The sequence below is a fragment of the Coloeus monedula genome (genome assembly GCF_965178545.1).
Source record: "Coloeus monedula genome assembly, chromosome: 1".
NCBI lineage: Eukaryota > Metazoa > Chordata > Aves > Passeriformes > Corvidae > Coloeus > Coloeus monedula.
Window position 1 is genome coordinate 138,910,486 of NC_138781.1, and position 23,561 is coordinate 138,934,046.

A 23,561-nucleotide genomic window follows, 5' to 3' on the forward strand; every position below is an offset into this window, starting at 1 on the left:
AAAGATCCTCTATGGGAAGCAAAGATGCTGGAGTGGTATCACGTAGGCATGTCAATTAAAGCTTGGGTTCCTTTCTTCCCAAACCAGACAAGCAATCTGCAAAAAGGCCCTAAAGAGCTTCCAGTTATAGTCAGAGTATTTGCATTATATCAAGATATAAAACCAAGATTAATTCTGTAAAAATTACGCAAGGTCTTCTAAATTGAGAAAAAAAATCTCAGCTTTGGTACCATGTTCATCCTAGCGTAAGTCAACAACACCTTTCTAAACCTAACAAAAAGATGTGCACACTAGCACTGTTTTCCTCTGTTTGAATCCATGTCTTTAAATCCTTAATTTTTACTTGTCTCATTTCAGTTTCTACACACAGAGTATGGACAACAGACTTCAGCTACTTGCAAACCCTGAGCATGAGAAACAAAAGAGACTAGAGGTCCAAACAGTGAAATCTTAACATTATCAACAGCGTTTAAAGTATTTGCCTTGAGGAAAAAATACGGAAAAAATCTCTGTTTGAGAAACAAGGTATTTTATACTGCTAGGAAGTAACTTTCAAGCCCAAGAAGAAAGGAACAGTGAAAAGAAGACAGCAGGAAGGAATTGAATATGTTCAGAATTGCCTTTTGCTATCCAAGCCAAGCTGCCGGTTTGCAAGTAGGCAATTTCACACTCCCAATTTCCAGCCACAACTACTTCACATAGGCCAAGAGTACATATGCAGATAAGGTTTCTGTGAAGACAACCCACAAAAGCAAAAGAGAAAACAAAAACTTCCCATGCAATCTGTGCAAAAGGTACCCCACACGACTGAGCTACTGTGGGAGACTGTGGAATGAACCCCAAGTCGAACAGCGCACACTCCACAGCTTATCATACGGTTTTATACAGCAAGCAGGGATTGCTGCATAATATCTGACAAGTTAAACATCCCTGAAGTTTCATGTCTTGAGTTTACCGCCTAACAGTTTCCCACAGGAATCCTGAGCAGTTTCCCATTAACATTTCCCTCCTGGCAAGCATGAGTAATAATTATAGAATAGGAAAATCTACCTTTAAATTCATTGCACTGCCTTTAAGAAAAATGGACAGCAAAAAAACCCCAGTACTTTATTGGAGATGGTTACTAGACTAGTCTATGAGCAACATTTAAAGCTTCCTTATCTAAGTCTTGTGATCACAAGATCAGACCACTACCAAAGAAATAGATGTATTTAAATTTGAAAAAAAATCACCATAAGTCTTTTATACCCATTAAAAAAAATGAAGTAATAGGAAAGAAATATGCTCAGAAAGCTAAGAATATTCAATGAATCCATGAGTAACATCAATCTCAAGAGAGTAGGTCCATCTGCAACAAGCACAGGCCAAAAGAGATCTAACATTGCTGAAGAGGCTGCTGTCAGTCTTTAAAGGGAGGGAGCAGAGAAAGATATAAGCGATGATGCTGAAAGTACTAAACTCTTCTAATAGAAAGAAAAAAAAAGTAAAAACTATCTCATGCCTCAACCATCTCATATGCAACTACTGTAATAGCAAAATTAACAAGTACTTCCTATAAGCTCCTGTAAGTCCACAAAGATTTGAATTTGATGCAGAACACCACTGGAGTTGTTCCCTCCTGTGGCGCTGGTTTCACCCTCATTCCTCCCCTTTTTTGTGCTGGCACCAGCATTCATCTGAACACCAGTCACAAAACCAAACCAGCAGGAAAAGAAGAACAAAGCAGAAAGATGTGTTTGTATACTCTGTATGGAGAATCCCTCTGTACAAATAAAAACTTGAAATAATTTCCTGCAGCAATCTAAGCCTTTCTACCTGCACAGTTGCCGGGTATTGTACCACTGACCCTCTGAAGGGAAGAGCTTATTTAAAATCAGGTTAATTTTAATAATACAGTGCAATAATTTCAACTGATGGTGTTCTGGAGGAAGAGGTACAGGCAGAGATGATTTAGTCAATTCTCACATTAAGGTCAATATTTTCACTAAAACCTTTCTGTGGTAAAAGAAATCTCCAATGCAAATGTCTTGACGAACTATGCTTCAAAAAGTTCTCATTAAAGGCAATTAAACTATTTCAAAGGACAAAGTTAGAAGCAACACATATCTTGATCACAAAAGTTTTTGGAGAAATGTACTAGCCTTGGCAACACTTTTAGACAAAAAGTTTAGTGATGATGGCTCCTGCATCAAGACACTCTTTGAATACTATTACTGAAATTAATCCAAAAACATTTGTGAGGAAAAAAAAAGTCAGTTTGTACAAGCCAAGTAGGGATTTCTTTAATTTCAAGTTTTGCAGCTCCAATTTCTAGCCTCTAGAAACCAATCAGAATAGAAGGAATCTATGCTCAAACTAAGCAACCAAAAAGGCTCTAGGTCAGGACTACCACAGCTCAGATTTCCCACATGGCACTTTTATTCATCACAAGACATTATTTTTCTCAAAGAAGATTTCTATTTCCAGACAAGTTTACCTCAGGACCAATCCTTCCACCACATATTGTTTTATAAAAGCGGGTTAGGCTCAAAAAAGCAAAAAAGTTACAGAAAAACTCCATTTCAAAATACTGAAGGTAAGAGGCACAGAGGAAGAAAAGGTACTCTTTAAAAAAAACAACCAAATAAACAAAACATAAACCAACCAAACAAAAACCCCCACATCCCAAACCCCCAAAACCAGCTTGGTATGAAGAACAACTTCAAGTAGGGAAATAAAAAAAAAGCTACTTCAGGCCTGGTAGATTTTTCTAAGTGATCAGGCCTCTTTAAGTCAACTTAGTATGTCAGTGAAGTCTGGAAGCCAACAAACTTAGGAGACTTCCACAGCAGAGCAGACAGAAGTATGCAAGTACGGCTACAATGCTTTTCCACGGGAAGGACAATAATAATAATAACAAGCAGATACCCAAGGAGACACACCCATATGACACAATCAATTTAAGCACTGGGGAACAGTATTACATACCTACCAACACTTAAAAGGTAAATACATCCCTGGTCCTCAGTTGAGACCCTGAAGTGCTCTGAGCACAGCAAGTCAGACCCAAAGAAGCACCTATCTGGCCAGTTTACAGGTTTTGGCCCAGCAGAGCTGCACAGCCTCCAGATCAAAGACTTGTCACACCTGCCTGTCTTGAATCACATGGAAATGAGCTCCTGTGCCTGTCTATCAGTGTCACAAAAACAGAGTCTCAGAAATGCAGAAAATGGACACCAATGAAAAGCTTAAGTGAATACATTATCTTTGTTTCCTAATCCCAGGATAACTTTGACACTAGATGCCGTCATTGATGTAAAGTCACACCCAGCTATCTTCCATGCCACAATACAGCATACAAAAGGATCCTGCCCCCGACTGCCATCTCAAACATTAGAGAGCAGCTTCCAAGGGACAGCATTCCACAGCTACACCTTTCTCCTGCTGGAATAAATGAAGATTTAGACTGTGTTTTAAGTCAGTCTGGGTAGGAAGGGGGAAGAATCCATAAAATCAAATGCTAAAGTACCACACAAAAGCAGGCAATAAGATTATCTGTAGAAAATAAAGTAATGCACATAAAAAAAAAAATTTCAAGCACAAGTACAAAATGACAGGCTCCAAGGTAACCAGTACTACTCAGCAGAGTAGTGGGATAACGTGTTTAGACTAGAATACACAGATGAATGAAATGAACTAGATGACAAAGAAACTCATTGCTCTACTCAGTCACTAATCAGGGGTACCATGGCTTACACTGTGTCCTATCCACATTTCAAGAATTATAAATTAGGACTATTTGGTTATTTCATACTAAACCAACACCTACTGCTCAAGGAATCACCAAGCTGCAAATTCTTAGAAGCTGGAAAAGCATCACTGTACGTTTGCCCTATTCTAACACTGTTCTCCTGTCAATCTGCCACAAACAGGAGGAAAATAGATGGACTTCTTGTCTGACTTGAACAGCTCTTCTTGCATTTCATGGTATCAGCCAACACAAGTTTACAGAACAGAGCTCCCAAACTTTATTTCCTATTTTGCAGGATTTTCAGTTTGATTGATAAAAGTAGTTCTGACCACTTAATAGTTCTCTCTGGAACAAAAGTAACACACTGTGCTGAATTTGTTATCTGCAGTAAAATGCCAATATGACAAACATCAAACAAATTAATGTCCTGAAAACAGCTTTCTGCAACATCACTGAAAAGTCTTCAGGTAATACAGTGATTGCAGAATGAAAATTCTCTAACAGTAGACCACTACTATTTAATGATATAACAACACTGATGTAGATAATTACCTACGTTAGGTATAAGCTAGCCCACAAGAAGGTTAAAGCATGACAAGAAAAATTAGCAAAAATAGGATAGTAGCAACAACATCAGAAGGTTAAACATAGATACCCATCAATAGCTAATATTCAGAGTTAAATACACACTGTAGAGGCAGGTAAAATTACTTACCCATTTTCTTCACCTTACAGAGAATGTAAGCATGGGTTTTAGTTCTAGTTTTATGAAAAAAAAGGAAGATTTCATATGACTGTATAAAAGAACAAGGAGAGAGCAGTAGATGCTGTCCAGCAAGGATTTTAATGCTGTCTTCCACAACATTCTCACATAGAAGCTGTTGATGTTCAGCCTGGATGAGCAGACAGTGAGGTGAACCAAAAACTGTTTGAACATCTGGGTCCAGAGGGTGGTGATTAGCATCATGAGGTCTGGCTGGAGGCCAGTGACGAGCCATGTGCCCCACGAGTCAAAACTGGGTGCAGTCCTGCTCAACATCCTCATTAATAATCCAGATGATGGGGGCACTGGGAACCCTCAGCAAGTTTGCTGATGACACCAAACTGCAAGGACTGGTGGATATGCTGGATGCCACACTGCCATACAAACCACAGCAACCTCCTGACCACTAAGGGGAGGCAAGGCACAAATCCCTGCACTGCAGGAGGAACAACCACATGCACAAAAACAAGCACATGCTAGAGACTGCCAAGCTGGATAACAGCGTGGCAGAAAAAGACCTGAAGTTCTGGTGGACACCAGGTTGAACATGAGCCAATATGCCTTGCAGCAAAGCAGGCAAATGGCATTCTGGCTACAATAGAGAAAATATTACCAGCATGCTGAGGCAGACAATCCTCTTTATTCAGCACTCATAAGGCCACATCTGGAGTTCTGGGCTCCCCACAAGAGAGACATGAACATACTGGACAGAGCCTAGCAAAGCGACATAAAAATGATTAAGAGACTAGATCATCTCTCAAAAGAGGAAAGGCTGAGAGAGTTGGGACTTCAGCCTAGGGAAGAGAAAGCTTGGGGGGGATCTTATCAACATATATGAGCTCTTAAACCAAGGGGTTTAAGTAAAGGGGACAGAGCCACGTTCTTTCCAGGGGCACCCAGTGACAGGACCAGAGGCAGTACACACACACCAAAACACAAGAGGTTTTGTCTGAACATCAGGAAGCATTTCCTTTGCTGTGAGGGTGACCAATTACTCACACAGGGTGCTCAGGGAGGTTGTAGAGTCTCAACCCTTGAGAGTTATTGAAAAGCCATCTGAACACAGACCTGGGCAACCAGCTGTAGATGGCCCTGCCTGGGAATGGGACCAGACGATATCCACAGGTCCCTTCCAACTTCACCCATTCTGCAATTGATATTGAGGACTTAATGCTTTAGGATGTAATATTTGACTTGAAGGCACAGCAGCAAAAGGAGGGGATTTGCCACTGAAAAGCTAGGAGTTCACATTTTGCTATACAGAATCCCTCTAAGGTCAGTGGCACAGGAAAAAAGTTACACCAATGATGCAGGAAAGTGTCAGAGACTTAGACATTCAGTAAAAAAAATTCATGGGTACTTAAATATCCAGGTGGAAGTACTCTGTTTCTTTAGCAAGAACAGCAAGACTGGGGCAGACACCTGTAGAATTTGTGAACTAGCAATGAATTTTTAAGCTGAGTGACTGGTTCTTGTAGCTCAGAATCTACTTACATCCTTTCTTCAGATTTATCATTTAAGTGACACTGAAAACATCCCCCTCTGAAAAAAAAACACCCCAGAACCATAACTCCACACAACAGTGCAAAGGATGGCCATAGCCTAGCTCAAGAGGAATACAAAGTCAATCATGCTTTATAAATAAGCAAACACCCATAAGCTATGAAACAGCATGGCCCCTTTTCTGAAAAAAAGTTGTAGTTAACAGTCTGAATACGAACAGGAAGAAATCACAAATGGTATGATCCTGACAGGACTGCCACAGAGGAGGTACAGCACACCTACATGTTATTTAGCACATTATCTAGAGGATTTCGTACGGAAGTATATCTACAGCTACAAGTTGCCTAAACACCTAGTGTTGTTTCTGGGGAAAAAGAAACACACTACAGGAGAATGAGTCAGCCTCAATCTGAGGCCCTTCTATGGCAGTAGATTTCCAAAAGTATAGTTTGCAAATCCAGGCAATATAAGACAGAAATTTGTTCTCTGGTGCAAAACGCATCAAATCATCATTTTGTGGTCCCACATTCTGTTCAACTGCACAAAATCCTTGCAGCTGTTTTGGTTAATATTTAGCAGAAGACTATTTCTTTAGCCAGAACACCACAACAGCTAAACAACTGGATCAACCAACTCAGTTGGGTGAGTTCAGAATCATAAAACAATTACAGTTGTAAACTATTTAACTATCCATCATTTTAGGAAGTATATCCTCTTGTGATAATAAAACATGAATAATGGGAATTTAGAACCCCATGGTTCTAAATTCAAGGATACTTGAAAAATAAACACATAATAATAACATGAGCCAGTGTTACAACACTGAAGAACAAACAAATGCTAGCTATCAAAATACAGCTAGGAAGCTGTACACTTGTTTAACCAGAATGAGTGAAAATTGAAAGACCCTATTATGGCAAAGAAAGGAAAAAATCCTATTTTTACAGTCAGAACATTGCTGTAGTGATTCCACTTTAAAAAATGCTATCAAAATAAAAATCCAGTCACTGAAAATCACAGAACCCTTCTGTGTCCCATAATGGTAAGATTGCTAATGCTCCTTCAGGAGTTAATTACGAGCCACCAGGGAGGCTATGAATTTACCAGCATACCAGCTTAAAGCCTGGAGAGCCAGGTTCTGGGCCCAGCTGAGGCTACTGCAGGAACCCAAATCATCTCTTCATCATTTTCCTTTCCTCTAAGCTTTTGGGAGCTGCGATCACTGTGCAAAATTGGAAAATGGCCTTTGATTGGAGCATTCAAATGCTATAAAAATATTTTTAAAAGTAAGAACTGTCACACTATTAAATACTTTATGTCTTGACTAGAGAAAAGCAACTGTATGTTTTGTACAAGTGATTTTATTAAAAACAAAGCACAAACAAGAACTGAATTCTAATTGCTTTTCTATAAAGTCCAATGACCTTATGCTCATTCTGAATTAGTTTTAGCAACAGGGAAAGATCACTTAGCATGTCCAGTTCTTTACTTGCCAATTCGTCCAATTCCAAACCTTGAAGTATTCAACAAAAACCCTGACATCACAGTGTTATCTGCATGTCACGTTTTCAAACTTGCTAAAAACTGCCTTTTAAATACCAGACCTCCTCCTCACACACTGCTCTGTCTCCCACTAAAAACACATCTTCAAAACCTTTCTCTCAGACACTACATCTTTGATTTAGATAGGAATGGACTGAGGCCTGGAATAAAGAGTAGAGAGCAAGCACCAAGCCAGTAAAACAAGCAGCCAAATCACTTTGTCCAATGCACAATGCAGGCAAAATAACTCAAAATAAACCTGAGCTTCTGAGGTGCACAGCTCATCCCAATACTTTTTTGCACTGCCAGAAAAAAGATTCTTTTTTCCATCTGCCTGCACCCCAGCCATGAAACTCCAGATGCATCCCGCAGTGTAGCCAGTGTTTTGGTTGCCCTAGAAGAGCTCATGAAGCAGCACACTGAGTGCCTAGAGCCATATTATTCCAAGTAACAATTTTGCCAGATACAGATTCTGCACCACAAGAGAAAAAAAACCAAACTTTGTACATTCCAGCAAAACAGCCTGTTATTCCCCAGCCTTCCCATGAGGAGCAGGGCACACCTGGACAGATTACCTTCTGCCTACCCAATCTGCCCCACAATGACAAGATGCTATGATCTGTATCATTTGAAGGTTTAATTAAGTACCTCTAAATTACTGCTCTAGAGATAGATACATTTTGTCAAAGTCAGTGAATTGTGCATAGAATGGCTTAAAAAGAAAGGAAAATGAGAAATAAAAACCTCTGTTAATAATATACTGTGGTCAAAGCCAAAGAAAAGAGATCCAACAACCTAAGAAAGATCTTCATTAAAGATCAGACAATAACTCACTTATACTAAAAAAATATGAAATGGATTAAAAGCCATAAATTCTCTTTAGAAGAACATCTCCTGATATTTACTGGAGCGAGAGAAAAAATGCAGCTCTGACCATTTTCAGGCTGGATAGAGAACAGCAAAAATTTCATACCATAAATGAAAGAATAAACACAGAGACACATTTAAGAAAATTAATTTTGCAAAATGAACAAGAAATTAAAATCATGCCACCCTTACTGAAGGAAGTGATAGACCCCGATAGCTTCAAACAACAACAGAGTAAGGTGTACACTCAACTTTATTCACATAGGCAAATATTGTCTAGTTAAGTTTTTGGTTAAAATGCTGTAGCACAAACATGTCTATATTAAGTCAATGTCAGACTTCACACTGACACCTACATAGTGAAATTAAAATTTTTAGTAGAATTCAAGAGATCCCAATCAAGATCCATTTCACTGTATCAGAACTACCTACATATATAGAGGGATAATCCATCCCAAAGGTGAACAAGGTGAGAGGCTGAGGAAACATAATAGATAATAGAGAATGAAGCATAATGAAAGACTGTAAGCAAATTTTTTAAATGCTGTTTTATCACAGATTTGGATTAAACTAATCAACTACTACTTCTATAGTGCATAGAAAAAGACAAAATTAGCATCCAGCTTAACTAGAGATGATGGCAAGCATGCTGCAGAAAGTAACACCAGCAAGACCTGGGTACAAAGCAGTTTCTTTCTGGGCTGTCTTCTAATGAATAGGCAAACTACAGCTGCATGGGTATAATAACACTCAGTTATTCAAGATATTTTTAACTGATTCATTTGACAAACAAAAAACACACTCTCTTGAATGTGGATTTTGGATGGGGGGCTTTTTTTTTTACTGAAGACAAATTCCATAAGATTACTGAAGTCTCCAGCAGCCTTGGTACCTTCATCTGCTGAGTTACACTACTGTCGTCACAAATTAAACTGGCAGACCTCATGGCTGGCAATAAAACAACAATGATAGCAAGAAATCCCAACACAGTTAATGTCCAAAATAGTACCAATCATGGAAACGTTTTCAAAGTTTTTTATTCTGCACTCTTTAATAAAACATCATAATGTAAAAACTAAATCAGAAAGATGAGACCAAAATATCTTCGGGCACCTTGTCTGATTAAAGGTAGTAAGCAGTTTAATGATGAAAAGCTGTCCAAACCAACGTTACAGAAAATACACATTCCATCTCCACTGTGGATGTAAGCAATTTGAGAAATAAACTCAACAGCAGCTGGTTTGGGATTACAAAAACTAGCCAATAAGACAAACCATAAGATGCTACACTAAAAATAATTTTTTAAACTGCAACAAAATAATCAAGTTGGGATGTTAAATATTCAAAATTTCACTGTACCAACATGGATTGCTACTGTAAAACACATTGCACTTTAAAGCGCAGCCCCAAGGATTTGCTGAAAGACTGGGTGAAGCATACTTAGTATGAGAAATTCTCCTGACAAGTGCTGGGTGTAGCAGTGAGACTTGTGAGATGAAGACAAAATTTTCAAAGACAGCAAATTTAATGGTTACATCACTCCTCACCCGGAACCAAACCGGCAGTTTTACGTAAATGCAGATGACCAGTGCTCCCACCTTAAACCTTTTTATTAGGTTTACAGTGTTTGTATGTTTCAACTGTTCAGAATTGCCACACTTCATAACTTTGTATCAGTGGGTATGTGCTCTCATATAAAACAAAAAAAAATTATTTAAATTGAAGCAAAATACTAATTACCGTGGAAGGGAAGGGTAAGAGGAAAGGAAGCAATGCTGGTTGACTGCATTGTTTAAGCACAGAAAGACTTTTAGAAATAGAGCACAGAGTTTATTGTCAAAATAGTTCTATGCCAGAAAGAGCAAATAAGATCTGAAGTTCAGGTAATTATTCCTGTAGTGCAGTAACTAATGCTGTGTCATCCTCACTTAAACTGTCAGGCTTAAGGTGTTGGACAAAATACACATGTGCACCACGAAAATTAGATTTGTGCATCTATTTCAACTTTTTTTTTTTTCCTCCAAATTGTTCCTCTCAATTTAAAATCCTCTAACTACTGCAACCAGGCCTTGTCTTCTCATTTTCTCTGGGGCACATACAGATGCCAACTACTGCAGTCTCCTATGTGGAGTTGTTTCTCAGAGCCAAATCCTGAGTGGACTTCAATGAATTCAAGCTTTTAAAAAGTCTGTACAACTGAAAAGCACAAGTAGTTTTTTTGTATATGTTTTTTTCCTGCATAAATGGCTGTTGATGCAGAGAAAGATGAAACAGCAGCTTTTACACTAAGCATTTTGCAAAATTAACTGCAAATTAGATTGCTACTAGTGTAATCACTAAAATAAAATACCTTGAACCCCTTCTCTTCTTTACCTAAGTTTCAAATACATAATACCGCCTATTTAAGTCACAAATGAATAACAGTGTCACAACCGTGAAAAGGCAGCTACAACACAATGCAGTTTGCCAAGCTTAGGTACATCCTTGGTTGTTTTTTCCTCAAGTACCAAGTCGTTTTTCATGTAAATATAATTGTGCATTGAACAGTTATCTGCTTTAGATAGTTTAAGAAAGAAAGTGTCATACCCTTTACATCTATTTTATGATTTAATCACAAATTGTACAAACATCCTACATGGCAATTAGAATATTTCATGGATAGATACTATACCAAAATTTACCTCAAATGTATTTTATTTTTTATAGTTTTTAACTTTTACAAATATTTAGCATATAAAGGTTATTGGCTGATACCTTACTGCTCTTAGAATTAAAAAAGTTGTTTTCTGACAACTCTGACTTGCAGTGCCAACCTTGAAATACAGCTACTGATATCTTAGTCCATTACTCTTACTTTATCATTGGTCCAACAAATATACTCAAACCTTATATATGACTTGAGAAGGAAAAAGGAAGCAACATTTGTGCCCCAATTACTATTTTACTAAATTCCTTGTGACAGGTCACAACTACTCTCAGCCCAGATCATATTCACAGTACAGTTTCACATTACAGTAGCCAAAATAAACTTGCTGCTTTCAAAATGGAAGGAACTCAACCCTGCTTCCTCTTCCCTGTTCTACACTACCAACTCTCCCCTCCTGCAGCACTTTTCAAAATATTCTGATGCACACTCAACAAGGAGATAAACCAGTTCAACTTCATAATGTACTAAATTGTATTTACTTCACTTTACCAGGGCTATCTTTGTATCATTTTAGCAAATTAAGTCAGTTTCCTATGGGATCAAAAACTTAGTTAGTGCAATGTAAGAGGTGGGGAAAACAAACCTCTGCCTTCAGAAGAGAGCAATTATTTTGACTTACAACATCTCAAGAGAAAGTTCCAGCAAGAACATTCACAGACAATTACATACGTACTCTCTAAAAAGCAGGATCTGGGGTGTAGCAAGCAACTGAACCAGAAGAGGATCCTGGCAGAACAATGTCCAAAAAGGCCCAGAATACCAGCCTATGTATAGGTAACTTTCCATATTCAACCTGACATGAAATAACACTTATGTGTAAATTCTGATGCTTACCTTCCTAAATTACTGTTCTTAAGTAACAATACTAAGTAAAATCAAATCTTAATGCACTGCTGCATATATGAATCCTATAACAGTCTTTATTACCATAGTGGTGGTGCAAACCTTTTGAGACAGCCAAACCATTTCATTTTTAAAAGTGTTTCCAACTAAGAGTCTGATGATGATGATGGTAGTAATAATAACAGTAATGTCATGACAGTTATACCATTCCCTCATTCTCTTCTGAAAGAGGTCAATCTAAATTTGGCTACATTTTCAAGAAACTAATCCTAAAACCAAGTTCAACACTTCACCCGTTACTAAAGTTTCATCAAGGAGCTGCAACTCAGGGAGTTCAAGTACTACATCAGTTATGGCTTTCCAGTAATTAAACCTGTTTGAGGCAAGCTACCTACACTTTTGCTAAAGTAGATTAGGAACAGTTTAAAGTACACCAAAATAAACCACTTAAGCTGAAATAAGTACTGTATTATCTGGACGCAACTTGCAGGTTCTCTGTTTAAGAATGCATCAGTCAATCCCTTCTTTTCCCCAACTTGGGGCAGCAATGCAGATCACACTGAAGTAACAGCAGAGAAGTTTGTGCTCAGGCTGCCTTCCTCCACCCAAGAGGACAGGCACTCTCCCAGCACGCCTGTGGACATAGCAGAGGGGGTTCAGGGCTAAACCAACACTTGCATTATGAGGAGCTCTCTCCCTCTCTGTGCATGGCTCCTGCAGAGAGCACAGGGGCCAAGACACCAGCTCCACATCCCTGCTGGCTCCCTGCACAGCCATACCACACCCTATGCAAGCTCCTTCCAGCAACATCTGCTTGAGATTTTTAACAGATTTGCTCATCGGTAAATGCAAGGCAGGGAGGCGTTTGCCAGAGTAGCAGCCACATATCCACTGATCACTTGCACAGTACCTTAAATTGATGTGCAGATTAAAAAGGTATGTTCTTGCTAGGTATTTTTTTTCCACATAAATTGATTATCAAAGAGTATAAACAATGCAGGCAATGCAAAGTACACTACTTAAATTTTCAGTTCAGGCAAAGCCTAAACATTCAAATAACAGCGACAGGCACTGAATGTATTATTAAGGGAAAACAAAGTCATGTAAGAACGAGATCATCCTTCCTTTCCCCAAAGCTGACTCTACATACAGACTCACTGAAGCTTCAAATTAACTTTTGTCAGGTGTGCTACTGGTTTCAAAGATGTTACTGCCAGAAAACTTACTACACGACACTTCTGAACACTCATCTTAAATTCAGAACATCCTCTATTTAACCAAATTCATTACATCTCATCTTCAGGAGGAGAGAAAAGACCACATTAACATTGTGTCAATGACCACTTCAAAAATTACATCTTACTCTATGCTAGGACTTTAATGGTTTAGCTGCCAAGAATTTTCTTAGTACAAGGTAAAAACAAAGTCAAGGCTTTGAGATGAATCCTGTCCCTGAAGGTTAGTTCATGTATGGAAAGCCATTTATGTAAGGTGAAAGACTCCTCTTCTCCTTCCAGAGAGCTGCAAGTTAAACTGCTTCTGTGAGGTTTCATAACAGCAGAGAAAAGGCTATTTGTCATGGTTACACCCACTTCCTAACCCAACATAAAATTAAGAAATATACTAAGAAGAATTTACTAAGATTAACCTATCTATGAAACTGTGTCAAACTTCTTCCACAAAGCACAAAGTCTCCAACCCTGAAAGAGGTGGATAAGCGACAAAATATACCTAACACCCACTGCAATAGAGGCTGGACACATCTTTTTCAAATATTAAAGCAATTAATTATTTACATCCCAAATACTCTATGGAGTTGTTTCTCAAATTGCAGGCCATACCGAATTTTTCTCCCAATAAACTCCTCATATTTAGTTTGCAGAGAATAAATTGCTTGGGGGAAAAATTCCAAGTTACCTATCTTCCTAAATAAATTTACCAGAAAAACCTTAATTACGTCAGTTCATCCTAAACAAAAGCTTAGCCTAGTATCCAATTCAAAAGATGAATTCTTATACAACTACAAAATTAAGTATAACCTTGTCCTTTGCGAACTCTCTTCAGTGTCACCAGCTCCCAGACATCTGAGTGAAGAAGGCAACATTGTTTCAGCTTATTTGAGAGAGGACTAATAATTGCCATCAAGGTACAATACTAACCTACATTCTCAAAAACACTAGTTAAGAAGTATTTTGAGATGATGAGGAGATGTGCTCAGGAGTCCTCTGATTATTTGTGGTTCTACAGTTACTTTTTCCTCTTTTCTTTGAAATGTTTTACCATTCTTACAGATGCTGCATGATTAAGTAGGATAACAAATTACACAGAAAACCTAGTAAGAACTGTAGAACAGAATGACAGAAAATGCACCAAACCAAACTGGAAAAAACTATTTCCTCACATTTTGTCGACTACTTAAGAGCAGAGCAATATTTCAGGAGAAGGATGGTTTCCAAAAACATTTCACCTCCTTAACACATCTACACTGATTATTAAGCATATTGTATCAAATACTTGATTACAAAAGTTCAAGTGTCCTGTATCCTGAACACAAAGGGATTGCACTGATAAATGCCTCATGTTGTAAGTGATTATTCCTTAGACACATAACACTGGAAGCATACAATGTAGATTTATGATCCCAAAATCTGATTTTGAGAAACAACTATCATTCAGAATGCAGACAGAACAAAACCCTGACTGAGCACCGGCTGCAGCACAGACTCAAAAACGCCTATAAAGTGAGAGAGGAAAGAAACATCACAGATACAAGAGACGTTCCAAGATCCTAACTTGTATGAGTACGTGTATGAGAATTTATTAAGCTATCTAGATCCTGATCTACATTGACAGAATAGTAATAAGCAGCAATGCTACTGATAAAATTGAACTGGCATTTCCAGCATATATGTGTGTGCCTCAACCCTATTTATGAATCATTCTGATTTCACTGCATTACAAGTTCTGATACACAGCTACTGCACTTTTAGTAAAATTATATTTATGAAGTCGAAATTTCTGACTTGCAGCTCAGATCAAGGAGTTGCTTGATTTTTCAGAATAGTCCCTACTTAACAGCACTACTGCAGCTTTCTCCATAAATTAATTACTGCACATTTTGAAGTTTTCTGTATCAAATAGTAGTTGTAAGAGATGCTGCTGTGGTAAGAAGGGAAAAATTTAAAAAAAAAAAGAAAACAAGAAAGCATTATGAAGACTGAAGGGGACTCGTATTTTATATCAATATGTCAACAGAACAGGTACCATTAAAGAAAAAACAGATGAGCTCTCTCACTTGGAGCAAAGTGTGATAATTACATGCTAAATGTTTTCCAAGGGCCTATCAACATAAAAAGAAATGAAAAAGAAAACCCACCGGGGTCCTTTCAAGTTCAAAGCCCTAGATCTTACTCCAAATCAAGTGCAAGCAGTAAGTGGAAGAACTCCTAGTACAGCATAATCTCTCAGCTTGTCACTCTAAAGGAAGACAGCCTATGCCAAATTTGAATGTAGTACTTATGGAGAAAGCAAATCAATCCTGTAGTAATGGCTAGGCCTCCCAGGAAGCAGGATTCCGTAAAATGTATTATCAAAGGAAAAAAATACACAGGTTTTGGACCTGTTTTATCTTTTCTTTTCCCTGTGTAAGGATATGGATAATGCAGTTAGGCAGAAATTCTGTCTTTAAAACAACCTATTTTCCTCATCATACACTCTCAAAACCTCTCCTGTTTTAAGAAGCATCTTAAAAATGCCAGAGCAAAGACCCGTCTAGGAAAAGTGACCTAACTACAGACAACAGTGAAGTGAGTTGGACCCTGACCTACTCTGAAACCTGGTAGTACCAAAACGAGGGATTATAACCAAGAGCTCATGCTTTTTAAGACTTACAAATATTTAAATATTGTTTAGAATCATTAAATAACATTTATCTTTAGTGCAAAAAGACTTTAGGTTTCTATCCAGTGATGATTAAAGATCACGATTTATTCACGCATAAATTGGTGAGAAATTAAAGATGAAGTTACAGGTTTTTAATAATTCCTATGTAAAAGAGCAGAAGTAAAATTTGCAAGCTATTACACGTACCATTAGCAATTGCTACAGAAGAAATAATTGACAGCCACACAGAGCTGTCAAATACACGTCAAGCAGCGAAGAAAATTTGGTTCGCGGATTCATTTTCTCCCAAGCACTCGAGTTTCTCCCCATCCTGCAGTTTCTCTCCCCCAATCCTACATAAAGTTAGCTGCGTGGTTTCCAGGCTGGCAGCTGTCATCCCCATCTCAGCCAAGCTGCACACCATCAGTGATTTGGAGATCGGGCCTCCTTTTGTATCTAACACCCGGTGCGTGAGAAGGGGAAGGCAGCGCGCACACCGGCACTGCGTGTGACAGCGCTGCCGCCTTTATCCCCGCTCCCGTCATTCTCTCACACACCGCGATCCCCCACCCGCATTGTCTGCCTCGCTCCATCCCTGATTAACATGGACACGTTCTCGCTCCTCCGCCAGGGATCCCCGGGAACCCACTTCCTCGGCCAAGGATCCCCGGGAACCCCTTTCCTCGGCCGGACGCCGGGATTTCCCTGGCCGGCCGGAGCCCCCGCCGGGCCCGCGGCGAAGGTCGGGGCTCCCCAGCCTCGCGCGGGGCGAAGCTGGCGGCGGCGGCCGCCGGGAGAGGCCTCTCGGAGCGGGACGCCTCGGGACCCGGCGGAACCGCGGCCCGGCGGGGGGGTCGGGCCGGCCCCGCTGCCCCGGGGCCCCTCCCCTCGCCCCCGGGGGGCCCCTCCCCTCACCGGTCGTTGAGCTGGTCCTCGGTGCCCGGCAGCGGGTGCACCACGAAGTGGATCGAGGTCATGTTCCGCGCCGGTGCCCCCTCGGCGGCGGCGGCGGCGGCGGCGGCGGCGGCGGGAGGCGGGCGGGCGGGGGCCGGGCACACAATGGGGGCGGCGGGGGAGGGGGCTCTCGGCCTCCGTCCCTCCCCCCGGGTGGTTCGCGGCCGCCCGGCGGAGTCTCGGGCTCTCGGCGGCCGCGGCGCTGCGGGCGCGGGGCGGGGCGGAACGGCCGCAACGGCGCCGCTCGGAGCTGGGCCCGCGCCGCGCTCACGCACGCGCCGCCATCTTGGCTTCCAGCGGGCCCTTCTCCCTCCCCCCTCCCCCGCCCTCCGTGCGCCGCGACAGGGAAGGGGCGGGGCTTGACCGGCGCGCGCGGCGGCGCGCGTGCAAGCCTCGTGCTGACTGGCGCGCGCGGCTCCCTCCCCTGCCACTAAGCGCGCCGCCGATTGGCCCGGTGCGTCGCCCTCGCGGCGGGGCGCGATGACGTCATTGCGCCAGCGGGACGTAAAGCACCACGTGCCTCCTCCCCCGCCTCCCCTTCCCCCCCCCCGCCCCAGTGCGGCTTCCCGGCGGGCGGCGCGCGCCGCTGCCCCTGAGGCGCTGGGCGCGAGCGGGGTGGGAGCGGAGCCGCTTCCCCTTGGCTGGGGCGGCTCCGGGGAGGAAGCGGGGGTGTGGATGTGTGAGGCCTCAGTGTGCTGGTCCCCAAGGGTGCCTTGTGGGGCGAACACGGATTTCCCCCGATGCCCGCAGGTGCTTCAAACCCAGCGCCCCTCGGCACCCGCTCTTCACGGCCGGTGCTGGCTCTGTCTTTTCCAGTTGCATTTTTGGTCAGTCCTTCCTGCAGCAGCCGGGATTTTTCACCATTTTTCAGGGAAGCTCACAGAATCGTAAGGGTTGGAAGGGACCTCTGGAGACCATCCAGTCCAGCCCATCTGCCAAGGCAGGGTCATCTGGAGGAGGTGGCACAGGAACGTGTCCAGGTGGGTTTGGAACGCCTCCAGAAAGGGAGCGAGTTCCCTGGGCAGCCTGTTTCAGTGCTTTGCCACTCTCAGCGTAAAGCAGTTTTTCCTTATATTGAGGTGGAACTTGGATTTCAGCTTACGGTCTTTAGTCCTCGTCCTACCGCTAGGTACCAGCAAACAGTCTGACACCATCCTCTTGACACATTCCTTTAAAATATTTTTATATCTATTGATGCGGTCCGTTTTCAGGCTTCTCTTCCCTAGACTAACCACTGGGTTTGTGGTATATTGAATAAAAAGCTACCACGCTGTGAAATTCTCGGTGCCGCTGGCCTTGCATGCCTTCCCTCTGGACAGGATTTAGCTGAGCTGTTCCAAGAGATCACACCTTGCCAATGGAGCTGTTTTTAACAAATTAACATCTCAATGTACCGAAGGTTGAGTAGCTAAGTCAATAAAACAGCCATTTGTTTCTATAGAAACTAAACACTTTAGCAGGGATTGTACCAAGCTTTGATTTTGGTGATTTTTTTTTTAACTGGAATTTGCTGCTTTGGCAGCCTGCTCTTGCTTGTTTTCAGGAAATCAGAAATTTGGAAAACTGACCTGGAATATTTTAGCATGTGAGGAATGATGGTAATCACATGATAATGCTACCAAAAACCATCTAGAATCTAGTTCAATGAGTTAGAATTAGTTTCTGAGTCTGTATATTCATAAACTGTAAACATCTCAGTTTGTTCCCCTACCTTCAGACCATAAGGAACTTTGCAACTTCCCGTCTTCCACTCCCCTTTCTTCCTAGGCTCTTTCTCCAGTACAGCTGAGAGGAGCTAATTCAAGAATCGGCTGATGCAGCTGCTTGCTGCCCAAAGATTTGGGGAGTCTGTGAAGGTTTTTTCCCAACTGTCATTAACGTGAGGAAATGTCACAGAGAGAAGAAATAGTCAATTGATGCATTCCATATTTCTTCTTCTGAGATGAAGCTTCCCCATATGTTCTGTTCTCAAGCAGCAGTGATACTCAAATGCCTTCAAGAATACAAATAAGGAATTTAGCTTATCCTGGAAGGAAAATACTAACAGCTTTCTGGAAATACACAAGGCATGGAATGGGACTCGTTCTGTTTGGCAGTGAGACAGTGCAGTAGCTGTGCTTTTAAAAACTAGTAGGTCCATGTTTACCTTTTTGCTTTTTTTTCCTGTTAGGATAGAGCTTAGAGTTTATGGATTATTTAGTTCTGTGTTTGATTGTACCTAAGTTTGTTAGGGTTTTTTGCCTTTTTGTTTTTTCCAACAGTCTTTATGCTTTCCCTGAAAATATTTGTGGTGTTTATCACAAAGAGAGACTCTTATGAGCTGTCTTGACCTCAGTTATTTTATCAGAATCACTTTTGTGTTTTGATAACCACCTGAAAAGCCTTGCTTCTCAATTTAATTTTTTTCCCAGACAAGAAAAGGAATATTTCCCTTTGTCACTCATTCCTCTTTTCCATTGAACAATAGGAAGATGGGTCACGTGAATTCCTGCAGAGCCCTTGGGAATATTGACAAGAATTTTTGGTAGGTTTTGGGAAGTTTCAGATACTTATGTTTGCTTTTCTGTTCAAGTTGTAGTTCTCCAAAGCATTTACATTTCCAAATGCTTTGACTTGTTCATTGGAATTGTCTAAGGGGGTGGGCATAAAGAAGAGATTTCCATTACTCTTTTCCTTCCACCATTAACACACAGCCTTTAAAAGTTAATGGGTTATGGAAACCTGTTAGATACAGGAAAGGAGCTAGGAAAGCCCTAAAGGGGGGCACATCTGTTAGGCCTCAGCTGCTGGCCATTTCCAAGCAATCCTTTGCTGTAGCTTTATTTACATTGTGTCTAAACCCCAGTTTTAGCCATTGGTCATGGCTTTGCCAATGCAAACACTCAGCATGAGCAAAAATTAAAAAAAATTTTAAATGGATTCCACTGGAACTTGTGCTCAGAGCCAGAATAAACTTGAGTAGTGCAAATGTCAGCTCTTGTTCACACAGAGTTTACTCTGCTGTCTAAAATGGCAACTAAGCATAGGTGAGAGGACACAAGGCCAAGTGCTCAACTGACAGTATTATTCTGAGACAAGTTTGGAATATGGAAGAAGTTCCAGCTCAGGGACGTGAGGCTGCATCTTACTGCTTGACTTTTGCATTACCATTGAATGCCTGCCTTGGCTGGCCAGCCAGTTCTAAGAACTGATGCAGTTCTTAGAAGATAATTGTGGGGGTTACAGCTTGATGGCCCTTTGATTATCTGAATTTGACTTCAATTAGAATTGCTTTCTGATTGCAGGACTGCTCATTCTTACAACTTGTATTTTTTAAGAACTTCACAATAGAAGATTTTTCCAAAGTCATCTCAATTGCCCCAATCTGTTGGATGGCAGCATCCAACACTGAAGTGGTATTTTAAAATTCATGCTTGCCAAGTCATGAAAAAACCCCTTAAGAACCAAACCAGATTTTTCTTCTTTACAAAATGTATCTTTAAGTCAACATTGTATGTCTTGGCCTAAGAATTTGGCTGTCTACATTGCACAGCTCCTCCATGTGTAGATAGTGCTTTTTTCAGGTCTACAGGTAAAGGAGCAGCTTCTTTATGAAGGTGCAACTATAAATACACCAACACCCAACCAGCAGAACAAGTTTCTTGCTGGTATATTTTCCATGCAAGAGTTTTGTCAGCTTAGGAGTACCATAGAAAATAACTCCTGGGGGATCATTGCTGTCATGTCTGAAATTGAGTTTTGATGAGAGTCAGTGTTTCCTGAAGTCTTCAGACTGGTAGAAGCACATCGTTTGGTAAGAATCTCTGGAGGTCGTCTTATCCAGCTTCCTGCTCCACAAATGTTCAGTTCCAGTGGGTCAGGAACTTTTAACATCAGAAAAAGCTTCTGAATAATATGCACTGGGAGAGGTTTATTCCCAACTGCTTGCTACTCGGCAACTGCAAGCCTGGTGGATTACACAGAATTCTGTTAGTTCTGAAGGGAGGGGCCCTGCTAAAGATGGGAGGATTGGGGTAAGAGGACTGCAAGGGACTTTGCTCTGTAAACAGTGGGAGCAGATGCCAGCAGGTGTACCACAGGCAGCACTGTTTGCAGCTGATGGGACATGCAGAAGCCAGGGAGAAGGCCCTGAGTAGAAGTAAAGGCTTCAGGCAGTGAATGAGAGCTCCAGAGGGCACTTTCCAGGCTGTTAACTCCAGATGTCAACAGAGATGACATCAGGCTGGCACCATAAGATTGTATTTTGCTCTGGAAGAAATGAGGCCAGCATTCCTGGAAATGTCAGGCAAGAATGCTGTGCAGAAAACTGCAGTTTCTAGATTGTTCCCAAGGCTGAAAAGATGTTCCTATAATGAGTAGCAAGTACATGGCAAGGTTTCCATCATCTTGTGCCACAAACTGAAGCAATGCAGGTCCCTCACTGCCTCTTCCCCTCCCTCTGTCTAGGTACAGTGTCTGAGTGGTTTCTTGGGGGCTGGGAACCTCAGGCTTTTAAACTACATCCTTGTGTTTTGCAACACAAGTTGCATATTTTGCAAGTTAACATTAGAAATCAGACAATTCCATCTGAGGACTGCACTGCCAGCCATTTGCTTTCTGCTGTCCTGGGCAATGTTTTGTCATGCTCATGGCCCAAATTGTCATAGACTGATTTTTTTTTTAGACATTGCTGAAATTTCATGACAGCTGAAATTTCATCTCGATGTCAGATACTGAGTGTTTATAGTCTTCTTATTTTCTGACTTACACCTGGCTATCAAGTAAAGAGGTCACTGTAACAGAAAAATAATTTGTCTTTGCACAAAATGATGCTGGTGTTGTTTTATATTATGAAGTATTGCTTAAGGCCACAAAAGAGCAGGTAGCTTAGTAAGGTTCAGAGCTGATGAAAACTTATTTTTTCCATGGAACTTTTCTTACAGTGAGTTCTTCAGTGTCTAATAGTGTACACATTTCTCTCTACCCTGTGGATTCTTCAGCAACTAAAAAAAAAGTTAAACTCTGCTTTGATCTTTTTCTTTCCCCTAGCTGCAGTACTAGGTGGTTCTCCTGCTGCCTCTCCAATGCTTGGGTCAGTTAAGCTAACAAAGACCTCTGAGATCAGAAATTTGTGTCAAAATTTCGCTGAGACTCAGATACTCAGAAGTGATTGTGGTGACCTTTAACACAGCCTGCAGATACAACACTTGCTACTGGACTAAGTACATTTGTTTAAAATCAGGCAATACTGCAGGTGCCTGATCTCCCTTCTCTTCCCTTGTCTGATGTACTCTGCATTTCCTCTCTCGTCTCTGCAGTGAGGGATTCCAGGGATAGAAATTAGGATTTTGCAAGGAATTTAGCCTATAAGAAAGCTGGAGAGGGACTTAGTACAAAGGTGCATTGTAATGGTTTTACACTAGAAGAGGGCAGATATAGATGAGCGATAAAGAAGAAATTATTCAGTGTGAAGGTGGTGATGCACTGGAGCAGGCTGCCCAGAGGTGTGGATGCCCCATCCCCAGAAGTGTTGAAGGCCAGGCTGGATGGGGCTTTGAGTAGCCTGGTCTAGTGGAAGGTGTCTCTGCCCATGGCAGGGAGGTTGGAACTAGATGATCTTTCATGTACCTTCCAACCCAAATAATTCAAGGAATCTATGATCTGTTTCTCCTTTCTTTACAGTACAGTTTGCTTTCTCTGTTCAGGGATGTTGGCACAACATGACTGGGATCAAAGTGAGGTCTCTGCCAAGTGTTCGGTGTAGTTTGTAGATCCACCAGTACCTGGTAGACTGAGATTTTGACACTCAGTTGACATTGCTTCTCACCATTGCTTCTTACTTGCATCTTTCTCTTCCAGCTCCCACAGAGACACTTCTGAGCATCTGCTCCTTCTGACTGCACATCCAGGACACCTTTTCTTGTCCAGGCACCACCACAAAGTTTACATGATCACTTTTTTATGTGTAGACCAGACCTGTCCCCTGATGAATGCAGCTGAGCATGACAAGAGGCACTCACCAGGCATCCTGGGTGCTGTGCAAGAGCCAAGGAAGCAGAAGCTGTGGGCAGCTGCTTGTGTGACTGTCCCTGTAAGGTGGTGTGGGCAGAGCTGGCATGCACAGTGTACATGGTGGGTGTATCTCTGAGACTTTGTGTCACCCAGGCAGGTGTTCCTGTGCAGGCAGCTGTAAAACAGAGTTGTGCTCTTTTGTATCAGAGCAGCTTCCTGTAAGTTTCTGGTAAGGAAAGACAGAATTTGTTTGAACTTTAGCAACCTTGAAGGTGGGCATACATTCCTAGGGGGTTTTCTGAATTCCCTGTGGAATTGCCTTCTTCTTACCTGTCTGCACGCGGTCAAGGGAGTCCAGGTGATTAACTAGGACAAGAAAAGGTTTTTTTATTTTCCTATTAGTTCCATTTGATTGGGGTAGCTACTCTTGTCTTAACCTTATTTACCTTCGAAAGTGGCAGTTTTGAAAAAAAAATCACCTCTATAAAATGTGCAGGTGAAATGCATTCCCAGCAACAGTTCTGCGTGCCCTTGATTCATGTACTGCCTTCTGAAATTATTGCAGAGTAAATTTTTTTCTGGCAGGGAAAGGAGTGGAGACCTTCCAGGTCAAAAGCAAGTGAATTATTCCATGGACTCCAGTGGGGCCAGGATTTACCTTTCAGCATATATACTTTCAGCCTACTTTTTAGCTGCTGTTTCTCTGTCATGAAATAGCCATTTGTCGTGGATGGCTATTTATAATATAGGAAGAAATAGTAGATAGTTCTTGGGTTTTA

At 41.4% G+C, this 23,561-nt stretch overlaps 1 protein-coding gene across 15 annotated transcripts in view; it reads right to left on the bottom strand.

The window, feature by feature from the left end:
* Positions 1 to 17,084, bottom strand: part of UBR5 (ubiquitin protein ligase E3 component n-recognin 5) — an 81,347-nt gene extending 64,263 nt beyond the window's left edge. For all 15 annotated transcript variants that reach the window (XM_082279643.1, XM_082279645.1, XM_082279642.1 and 12 more), the window contains exon 1: positions 16,753 to 17,084. In XM_082279643.1, coding sequence (XP_082135769.1) covers positions 16,753 to 16,814 — 62 coding nt within the window. In that variant the 5' untranslated portion in view covers positions 16,815 to 17,084. The remainder of the gene's footprint in view (positions 1 to 16,752) is intronic.
* Positions 17,085 to 23,561: the final 6,477 nt, after the last annotated feature.